The sequence below is a fragment of the Phoca vitulina genome, unplaced genomic scaffold (assembly GCF_004348235.1).
Source record: "Phoca vitulina isolate PV1807 unplaced genomic scaffold, GSC_HSeal_1.0 scaffold57, whole genome shotgun sequence".
Taxonomy (NCBI): Eukaryota; Metazoa; Chordata; class Mammalia; order Carnivora; family Phocidae; genus Phoca; species Phoca vitulina.
The window spans coordinates 9,049,808-9,060,879 of NW_022589760.1; the positions used below are offsets into that span (position 1 = coordinate 9,049,808).

Here is an 11,072-nt window from a genome sequence, read left to right on the forward strand (position 1 = left end):
ATGACCATTTTCTTTTTTTTTTATTTTTTATTTTTTTAAAGATTTTATTTATTTATTTGAGAGAGAGAGCACATGAGAGGGGGGAGGGTCAGAGGGAGAAGCAGACTCCCTGCCGAGCCGGGAGCCCAATGCGGGACTCGATCCAGGGACTCCAGGATCATGACCTGAGCCGAAGGCAATCGCTTAACCAACTGAGCCACCCAGGCGCCCGACCATTTTCTTTTAAAACCATGTAGTGTTTATACAGGAAAAGTAACTTTTAGATTATGTTCTAAGTTCCATATATGTTTATGACAGCTTTTTAGAGTTCCTTGGTACTTCAGAATCTAGATATATTTGGCTTGAATCCTTGCAATCATTTTCCTTATTAATGGTCAAATTCTTCTGTAAGATTTTTATGAAATACTTAAGGGCTGTTAAAATCTATGAGAATCTTATGATGTGAAATTATTTCTTGGGGAAGTCTCTGCTAATACTTTGTGTTAACTTGGAAGTAGAGCTTGTCCTCTTCTTGGATTCTCCCTCTCTCTTTCTCTAACAAACACATACACCTGACATCATTCAAACATGACATCATTGACCTTTTGTTTAGTAAACTACTTAACATGTGGTTGCCAAATAAAATTTAGAGGATTTCTATCTAACATCACCTCAGACGTTTCTATTAAAAGTCTATCACTTCATAATTTTGAATGCTACTCTAATTTAATAAAACATTCTGGTTGTGTAATTTTAATTTTATTTATTTATTTTTTTATTTTTTAGATTGTATTTATTTATTTGACAGAGAGAGAGACAGCGAGAGAGGGAACACAAGCAGGGGGAGTGGGAGAGGGAGAAGCAGGCTTCCTGCTGAGCAGGGAGCCCGATGCGGGGCTCGATCCCAGGACCCTGGGATCATGACCTGAGCCGAAGGCAGACACTTAATGACTGAGCCACCCAGGTGCCCCAATGTAATTTTAATTTTAGATTCTTATTTTCTTCAATGTTTCATTAAGTACATTGTGCAGAAGTTAATGATAAATTAATGATAATGAAAATTCAGAAAAAAATATCTTTAAGGGAAAATAAAGTTTATATGATGACATATAATTGACAATTAATGTTCATGTAAGGGCTTTATATTTAATTTATATTAGCATGCACAAAGGATATTTTTATTATTTGATATATTTAATAAAATTTATCTCTGATTTTAATAAATTCTTATCCATTTTTTTCTATATCATATCTTCAATAGCTAAGGGGAGAACTTTAGGAATCTTTAGGCTAACTTTGTAATAAAAAGGAAAACTTTTGCATTTTCTAAAGGATAGTAATAACAACTAAAAACAATACATCATAAAAATTTATCACATTACAGTGTGAGGCAGAATTTTAGTATCTGAAATCTCTTTTATATATGAGTAAAAAGCAATCATTTGTTATACATCAGTATAACAAAGAATTGTAAATAACAAACTTTAGAATATCTAGTAGAAAAACATTGGTCACCCATTGTTATTGTCTTTTTCACATAATAGAATAAAAACTTACAAGCTCCAAATGTCACCAGTATCATTGTTCTAAAATATGTTTATAACACTTCCAATTTGCATTTTACAGAAAGCATTAAGAGCTATTCATAATTAGGCTTATAGACTCTCCAGCCTGGCATTCTCCCTATACATGTACTAGCAAAAACTATACTGTGAAAGGCTTAATCATGGTACATAAAGTATACCTTTGTTGGCTGGAGAGATTAACATATAGATTTAATATATTATTTGTCTTAGTCGTCACTGAATCATATATCCAGGAGAATTTCACTCTCATGTTATATTTTCAAAGAGATGGACTGCATATATTAGAACACATTATAAAAAAGGTGCAAGACATTCTAGGCTTTATAAATAAATAAGCTAAAGGAAAATCCCTGTTATTGCAGGTTGTACTCTTGAGAGATATGAAAGAACACAAGTGTGAAGATACCCCTTATGACTAAACTGCTTATAAATGTGCTTCTATACCAGAGGATTAAGACACATTAATGTGATATTAATTAATAAAAAATACTTTTAATATAATGTTCATGGACTACACATTGATAAGTCTATACACCACTGGAGACAGAGAGAGAAATACTGAACAATTTTATTCAAAACCAATTATGAACTACTCCTTGTTAGAACCACCACTATGGATATCTCATTCATCCTAAATCTTTCTCCTCTGTACTTCCCTCATTTCTCTGATATAAATAGAAATCTCTTTTCCAAGAAAAAGCTCAATCAAGTTATTTTCTCAATGCTACTTTCACATTTTGTTTCTACAAAAACATGGTGTCAAAACTGATTACTTTCTTTGTCGGGTTCTACGTAGTTCTTAAAATCAACAATTGGTGGTTAAGTTTATAAAATGCAGTTTCTTTAAAAAAAATTTCCATTTCTCTCCAGAGAGTGTAATGGATTAAAGCTTTCTAAACTTTACTCCAGTAAAAAAATAAGAGTAGAGAAGTTGCAAGTGCAGAGTAAAGTTTGGAGGAATGATAGCATCATACATTTTTGTTAAAATAAATATTTATTTGACAAAACTTCAAAAATAAAAGTTCTTTCCTGTGTTTTCTTTAATTTAACTGAAAAACTATTTCTCCATGTTTGTAACACAACAAAACCATGGCAGAAACCAAAGAACATTTCCCCCCCTACTTTCTTCCCACATAATGCAATGGAAACTACACCACCACTATAGCATAAAATCCACCATTACAAAGTGCACCATGGGGCGGGGGTGGTTCCTGGGTGGCTCATTTGATTAAGCGTCTGACTCTTGATTTTGGCTCAGGTCATGATCTTAGGGTCCTGAGATGGAGCCCCTTGTCGGCCTCAGTGGGGACTCTGCTTGATATTCTCTCCCTGTCCCTGTCCCTGTCCCTCTCCCTCTGCCTCTTCCCCTGCTCATGCTCATACATGCATGCGCTCTCTCTAAAATAAATAAATACAACTTTTAAAAAAGTGAGTCATGGAAAGGAAATAATACCACTGTCATCCCAATATATTCCCCTTAGAATGTGTTCTACAATAATTATTTCACAATAATCCAACTGGACTCAGCCTCAGAGATAAGGTAGAAGAGGTTAGACAAGAAGAAACTTCCTTTTCCAGATCCCAGCAGCAAAGTTGTAATAATAGTTCATTTTCCAATGAGCCAGAGTAAAGCCTGAGTAGTCCCAAACTTCTCAGACACAAAAGTTAGAAGACAAAGTAAGAAGACTCAAAGACGGTACAGAGTCAGCCTAGACAACTTCCCACCCAGATAACAAGCTTCCTTTCCCTGAATAAGAGCCTCCTATGCCTCCCTATAAAGAAAATAGCCCAGACAAAGGACTAAAAAAGTAAGAAGTATGGGAGCTCTGCTGCATGTTCTGGCGACCTTCCCAGTAAGGATATAACTAATATTTTTGCCCTTCTTCCTTCTAAATCCCCCTGGATCCATGTATACTTTATAAATTTCAACTTACTTCAGTCTTTCAAAAATAGCAGTTTGGGAATATGGGCCTATTTCTTTCATGGTGAAATGCAAAATTATAATATCCAGAGTAATAAGCTGTGATTATCATTTTTTAAGATGTTTAAAGAAGATAAACCACCTTGTATTGAAAATTTCCAGTAGATAGTTATATAAAAAATCAGGCCAAGAAGTAGAACATGATCTATTTCACATCAGGGCAGGAGCAGTAACTGGAGCTAGAGTCTAATTTCTAGCCTCATATTGCTCCTGTTTAGCTCCCTAAAATCAGAGAAGCTAAATTACAGCTGTATAGAGAAAAAGCCTTCTGTTCCTATTGAAATCTGCCTGTACTTGAGGCAGTGGAAAGAGCTATCTCTACAGGACAACAGAATTATTTCCAAGTGGGAGCTGCCTGAAGTTTTTGTCATTCCCACTTCCACCTTTACCAATCCAAACATTTAATAAACATAAATATTTTTAAAAGTTAGGTTTTTTTCCTTATTTTTTCTTATTTTAAAAATTATCTCTCTCTAGTTCTGTTTCTTCTGGGGAATTTTTGGTCAGTTTTTCTGCCTTATTTTTATTATTTTTCTTTTTTCTTCTGATGCTAAGAATTAAAATGGATGAAAAAATTTTCTCAGTTCCCATCCAAGATGGTAACATAAGAAGACCCTGAACTCATTTCTCCCATGGAACACATCAGATCACACCTACTTATAAAGCAATTCCTTCTGAAGAAAAACTGGTTTTATTGAGCACCTTCTGTGCAATAAAATATAGAGTAAACTTCAAAGACAACAACAAGAGAGATAGAGACATGGTAACAAAGGGATTCCCCATTCCTGATACTGTGAACTGTAGGAGGAGGAATAGTACTGAGGGACCCAGAGCAGATTCATCTGTCCTTGGGCACAGAAAAAAAGCCATCATTTAAAAATCTAACTAGTTTATAAAAGAGCCAGCCCTAGAACTTTACCAAATGTTGGAGGAGTTGCTGGAACTCTCTCTGGGCCAGAGGGAATGGAAAACCACATGATTTATACTCCCCTTCAATCTTGAAAGTGCAGACCAGAGCAAGGTCCAGTGCCATAGCCACCTTGCCACTTCAGCAAGCCTCAGGTCCCCTAACCCACACCAGCCCCAGACATGCTTCAGCACAGAAAAAAAAAAAAAAAAAGCCCTTGTCTAAAAGAGCAACTAACATATAAAAGATCTAGTCCTAGAACTCCACAAAATGGCAAGGGAACTACTGGAATGCTCTCTGGGAAGGAAGGAGTGAGGGACATGGTCTATGCTCCCCTTCCAACTTAAAAGCACAGACCAGTGCACCATCTTGGTGCCCTAACTGGCCTGCCACCTCAGTAAGCCCTGGGCCCCTAGCCCACACTAGCCCCAGTGATCCCACCAAGGTGGCCACAGGGTGGTGCACACCAAGACACCTCTGGTTAGCATTCAGTATAGTTCCTGCCTTTGTACCTGACACAGGTGTGAAGCATCCCAAAACATTCCTTGCCTATGCCCCTTTGGCTTCAGGTGACTTGCTAGAGTATCCCAGTACTAAATGTTCTTGTACCTTCCAGGCTGATGTTTGCTTCAGATCCAGCTACCCCACCAGGGTGCACTCGATGTAGAACACCCCAGAACTACAGAGCCACAGCTTCAGTCATGCAGAGAGGGCACCCACTATACTGAGCACCCTGGGAGACCCTGGTTTGCACCCACGTCAGCTTCAGCTGTCTTGCTAGGACACATTTACACACAGAACCCAGACAACACTGGCCCATGCCCACTTTAGATTTAGGTGTCTTGCCAGGATGACCCTTGCACAGAGTGCCCCAGGACCTCCTGGTCTGTAACCCACCTTGGCTCCAGTCACCCCTTTAGGTTACCTTCTGTGTGGAGAGTCTTGGAACACCCCAGTTTATACCCACTTCAGCTTTAGCTATCCTGCCGAGATTCCTTCTGTGTGTAGAGCCCTGGGACACTTCAGCTTGCACCGATTTCAGTTTCAGTTATCCTTCTAGGGAGAGTCAGGGACCTCCTGGCTCACACACTACCTCAGCGCCAGCTACCCCACTAGGAGTCTCCCTCCATAGAGTACCCTGGGGTACCGCAGCTTGTACCCACCTCAGCTTCAGCTGCCCTGTCAGGGTGCCCTCAGCACATAGAACCCCAGGACAGACCAGCTTGTATCCACTTCAGCTTTAGCTGTCATGCCAAGGTGTTCACTTTGTGAAAAGCCACAGGATCCCCCAGCTTGTACCCACGTTAGCTTCAGGTGTCCTGCCAGGCTGCTCTCTGTGTGGAGAGACCCAGAACTTCCCAATCCACACACCACCTTAGCTCCAGCTACTCTGCTAGGGCATCCCTATCAGGGAGCACTCCAAGATCCCCCAGCTTGCACTTAGCTGCCCTGCCAGGTACCCTTAGAATGAAGAACCACAGGACCTCCTAACCTGCACCCACTTTAATTTTAACTGTCCTGCCAGGGTGCCTTCTGTATGGAAAACACTGAGACCTCCAAACCCACTCCTTGCCTCAGCTCCAGCTGCCCTGCCAGGGTACTCTCTCCATTATAGTGTCTGGATAACCCAGCTTACATCCACTTCAGCTTTAACTGTCCTGTCAGGCCACCTAACATGTGAAGAGCCCAGGAACCACATCAACCTATGATCATTTAAGTTTTAGCTCTCCTTCCAGTGTACCCACTGTGTGGAAAGCCCCAGGATACCCAGCTCATGCCAGACACAACTCCAGCCAGCAAAAGTCACTAAGCACATAGAGTTTACCTAGGGGATGACCATACACAAAACCATTCATTCAAGTTTAGGAGAAGTAGCTGTTCCACCTAACCCATAGAAACAAACACAGAAAGTCAAGCAAAATGAGGAGACAAAGGAGTATGCACCAAGAAAAGGAAAATACCTCTAAAAAAATGTAAATGAAATAGAGATAATATGCCTGGTAAAATATTTGAAGTGATGATTGTAATTATGCTCACAAGGCTGGAGAAAAGACAGGAACTCAGTGAGATATTCAATAAAGAGATAGGGAATATATTGGTAGTGATTCTATACACTAATAATAAAGTAGCAGAAAATGAAATTAAGAAAATAATTTTCTTTACAGTTGCACCAAAAGGAATAAAATACCTAGGAATAAACTTCATCAAGAAGGTGAAAGACTTGTATTCTTAAAACTATAAAACATTAATGGAAGGAACTGAAGACAGTACAAACAAAAGGAAAGATATTCATTTTTTGAATTATGGATTCAAAATTATGATTGGAAGAATATTGTTAAAATGTCAATACTACCCAAAGCAATCTACAGATTCAAAGAACTCCCTATTAAATACCAACAACAGTTTTCACAGAACTAGCTCAAGTAATACTGAAACCTGTATGGGGACACAAAAGACCTTGAACGACCAGAGAAATCTTGGGAAAGAACAAAGCTGGAGGTATCACAATTTCAGGTTTCAAGATATACCACTAATCAAAACAAAAATAGACATTTAGATCAATAGAACTGAATAGAGAGTTGAGAAATAAATCTGCACATATATGGTTAATCTATGACAAAGGACATAAGACCATACAATATGGTAAAGATAGTCTCTTCAACAAATGGTGCTGGGAAAACTGTAGTGCTACATGCAAAATAATGAAACTGGATCACTTTGTAGCACCATACACAAAAATAATCTCCAAATGGATTAAAGACCTAAATGTGAGACCTTAAACCATGAAAATCATAGAAAATAATACAGGTAGTGATTTATTTGACATTAGCCATAGTAACATTTTTTTAAATGTGTCTCCTAGGGCAAGGTAAACAAAAGCAAAAATAAAGTATAGAAACTACATCAAAATAAAAATATTTTGTATTGTGAAGGAAACCATCAACAAAACAAAAAAGCAACCTATGGAATGAGAGAAGATATTTGTGAATGATATATCCAATAAGGAGGTAATATCCAAGATATATAAAGAACATACACAACTCAACACCAAGAAAACAAACAACCTGATTAAAAAATGGGCAGAGGACTTGAATAGACATTTTTTTTTCTAAAGAATACATATAGATGGCTAACAGAAACATGAAAAGATGCTCAACAACACAGATTATCATGGAAATGCAAATGAAAACCACATTGAGACATCACATTACATCTGTCAGAATGGCAAAAAAAAAAAAAAAAAAAAGAAAAAGAAAAAGAAAAAGAAAGAAACAGAAATAACAAGTGTTGGTGAGATGTGGAGAAAAAGTAATCCTCATCCACTATTGGTAGGAATGTAAATGGGTACAACCACTGTGAAAAACAGTATGGAGTTTCCTCAAAAAATTACAAATAGAAATACCATATGATCCAGTAACTTCACTAATGGGTATATACCCAACAAACATGAAAACACTAATTCAAAAAGATATATGCACACCTATGTTTATTTCAGCATTATTTACAATAGCCAAGATATGGCAGCAGCCTAAGTGTCCTTCAGTACACAAATGGATACCATAAAAAAGAATAAGATCTTGTCACTTGCAACATTGATGGACATAGATGGTATTATGTTAAGTAAAGTAAGACTGAGAAAGATAAGTACCACATGATTTCACTCATATGTGGACTCTAAAAAACAAAACAAATGAATAAACAAACAAAAAGCAGAATCAGGCCTATAAATACAGAAAACAAACTGATGGTTACCAGAGGTAAGGGGTGATGGGCAAAAGGAGTAAGGGGGAGTGGGAATGCAGACTTCTAGTTATGAAATAAATAAGTCATGGAATAAAAGGCACCATATAGGGAATGTAATCAATGATATTGTAATAGTATTGCATGATAACAGTTGGTAACTACACTTATGGTGAACATAACATATAGAGAAATTGAAGCACTATATTGTACACCCGAAACTAATGTAACATTGTGTGTCCACTGTACTCAAATTAAAAAAAAGAAAGTTTAAAAATAAATTTGTATTTTAGCCTAAGGACAATAAACAGCAATTGAAATGTTAAATACATATGTAGATATTTAACATTTAACATATTTAAATATTAACATATTTTATATTTAACATATACACATATATATATTACAACTATTTCCTGTTATTTTTGTGTCCCTCCCAAATTCATATGTTGAAATTCATGTGTTGAAATCATCCCAAAGATGATAGTATTAGAGCTAAGTCTTTGGAAGGGGCTTAGGTCATAAAGGTAGAGCCCTCATGAATGGGGTGAATGCCTTTATAAAAGATGTTCCAGGGAGGTCTAGTCTCTTTCATCATATAAGGATACAAAGTGCTGGCTATGAACCAAGAAGGGAGCCCTCATAATAATGTGATCAAGTTGGTGTATTGATGTTGGACTTCCAGGCTCCAGAACCGTGAAAAATAAATTTGTTGTTTAAGCCCTTCAAAAAACAGAACAAAACAAACAAAAAAGTATTCTCTAAAACTATACCGCAACTAACAGCAGAAAATTACCATGTAGAATTTTCCTATCTCTACTACATAATTTTCACTAGTACACCAAATAAGAGTGCACCCTTATCTGTAACATGTTTATGAATTCACTGTATTTTGACTCTCATGCTTACTCCCTGCATAAATTAGCTACTCCTTAAGATTGTCAATAAACTATAAAAAGAAAACAAAGTTGATATTTTCACAAAAAACTCCAACATTAAAATGATGCCAGTGCTGTTATAGTCATCTTTAATAGAGCCTTTCTTTTCCATTATTCATTCTAATCAACAAGGAAAGTTAGAGAGAGGGAGAAAGATTAGTGATTCGGTATCTGCAGCAGTCCTAGGACCAAAAAGTCTGGTTAGAAAAGCCAAAGCAAGGCTTCTGAAGATGTGTTAGCACTGTTTCTAGTCTCAGGCGTGTTGGTCTGATTGTCTAAAGCCTTTAAACCTAGGAGGAAGTAGAAGTAGAGAAGATACCTCTACTTTAGTGTTAATCATGATGACAAGTCCATTCGGAAACACTGAAATATCTAGCAGAATCGAGTCCCAATAGCTAGTGATGGTTCTCCTAAAACTCCTAGAAAGAAAAATGTCTCTATAAAAGGTAAAACTATGAATTAGTTGGGGGAACATAAATGGATCTACCACTGTAGACACGGGACTGACTACTTGAATTTTTTTAGGGACATCAGATATCATGGATTGGGCTCTTGATTCTTCTGTAGCTCCAGTTCTGCAGCTTTTTGCACGGCTACGTCAACCAGCAGCTGGAAGCTGCTGAAGTCCTTGTACTCCTCTGTTAACACAGGTTTGGGAGATGTCATAAGCAAGGGTTCACTAGTGGAAAACTTGACCTTTTTCCTTGGCTGGGCCTTTGGGGTGAGCTTCTGGCCTGGAGACAGCTCTGAATCTAGCAGCTTCCCTCCTGACTTCTGGCTCATTGGAAGGAGGCTCAAGGGAAGGCATTGCATTTTATCTGGATCTTTGGACCCTGACCTGGCCTGTATAGGTGGATCTGTGCTCTGCTCATGGGTCACATCAGCAGCCTTGCCTTTTTGGTAGTACATGGTGATCTGGTTGGGGTCATTTCCAACCTGTTGAAGCATTTCTGGAAGAACACGTCTGCGGGCATTGATAAACCAGTTAGAGATCTGCAGGAAAGACAAATTAGTCTGCTCGGACAGCATTCGCTTCTCTGCTCCTGAAGGGTAGACCCTAAACCGGTGTTCATACAGCCAGTCTCGGAGGATCTTCACTGACTCAGTTGGCAAGTACCCTTTCCGCTTCCTCTTACCTTCTAGTGAGGCAAGAACTTTATCTGCATCAGTGTCACTATTCAACGTGACTGAGGTGCCTTGAGCCAGGCTTTGGTTCTCTGCTGGGCTTTCTTCAGTGGCTTCCATGTTCATGAAGCCTGTCTTCACTATTTTGGGAATCAGGAATGGCTGAGTTAGGACTTATGTGGAACTGGTGAAGAAGACATGGGCCAGTCTCTAAGGAAGAGTCTCACCTCTTTCTTCCCAAGCAGATAAACAGTGCTGGTAACTGCTTTGAGCCAGTGGGCTTTGTGATGTCACATCCTTTCTGCCCTGTGTGCTGCCCCTCCCCCGCATTTCCTGGTTCCTCCTTTACTTGCTTTTTTCTCATAGATTCAAATGCACTTGTTTTTACCTCATCAATTTAAAGCTCTCCAGACTTTTCTCTGCTGCTATCACCAGTTTCTTCTAACTAATGATCTCAAATTCTATTGGTTAAATCTGGCTTTGCATAAGCCTCATTTTCTTCCTTTATGACTTTACTCTGATATTGTTCTTCCTTCTTTTCCCTTATAATTGCATTATTGGCTCATCTACATATATTAAAAGTAACTTATCTATTAAATACTAACCTCAATAAAAGGAGAGTTTAAGTGGTGTATCCTGACTCATCCCTTCCCTATTTAAAGCTAGACAGTTATTTTTGACACCCTGCCCCTTCGATTTTTCTTTATGGCCTTGAAATGTTCAGCTGTGACATGACTTCACTATGCCACCGGGATCTTTATGTCTGTACTTTGGGCTCTGACATCCAGTTATGATCATTCTCTTTGAGGCTTCAG

The 11,072-nt window shown here is 38.2% G+C and overlaps 1 protein-coding gene across 1 annotated transcript; it reads right to left on the reverse strand.

The window, feature by feature from the left end:
• Positions 1–9,065: 9,065 nt before the first annotated feature.
• On the reverse strand, positions 9,066–10,377 carry TGIF2LX (TGFB induced factor homeobox 2 like X-linked). Its single transcript, XM_032390025.1, has one exon. It carries the CDS (start codon positions 10,375–10,377, stop codon positions 9,670–9,672), a length of 708 nt encoding a protein of 235 aa, XP_032245916.1. The 3' UTR covers positions 9,066–9,669.
• Positions 10,378–11,072: the final 695 nt, after the last annotated feature.

Bases quoted from the DNA above. Each gene is read 5' to 3' on its own strand.
- TGIF2LX (XM_032390025.1), bottom strand. From the start codon at position 10,377: ATGGAAGCCACTGAAGAAAGCCCAGCAGAGAACCAAAGCCTGGCTCAA.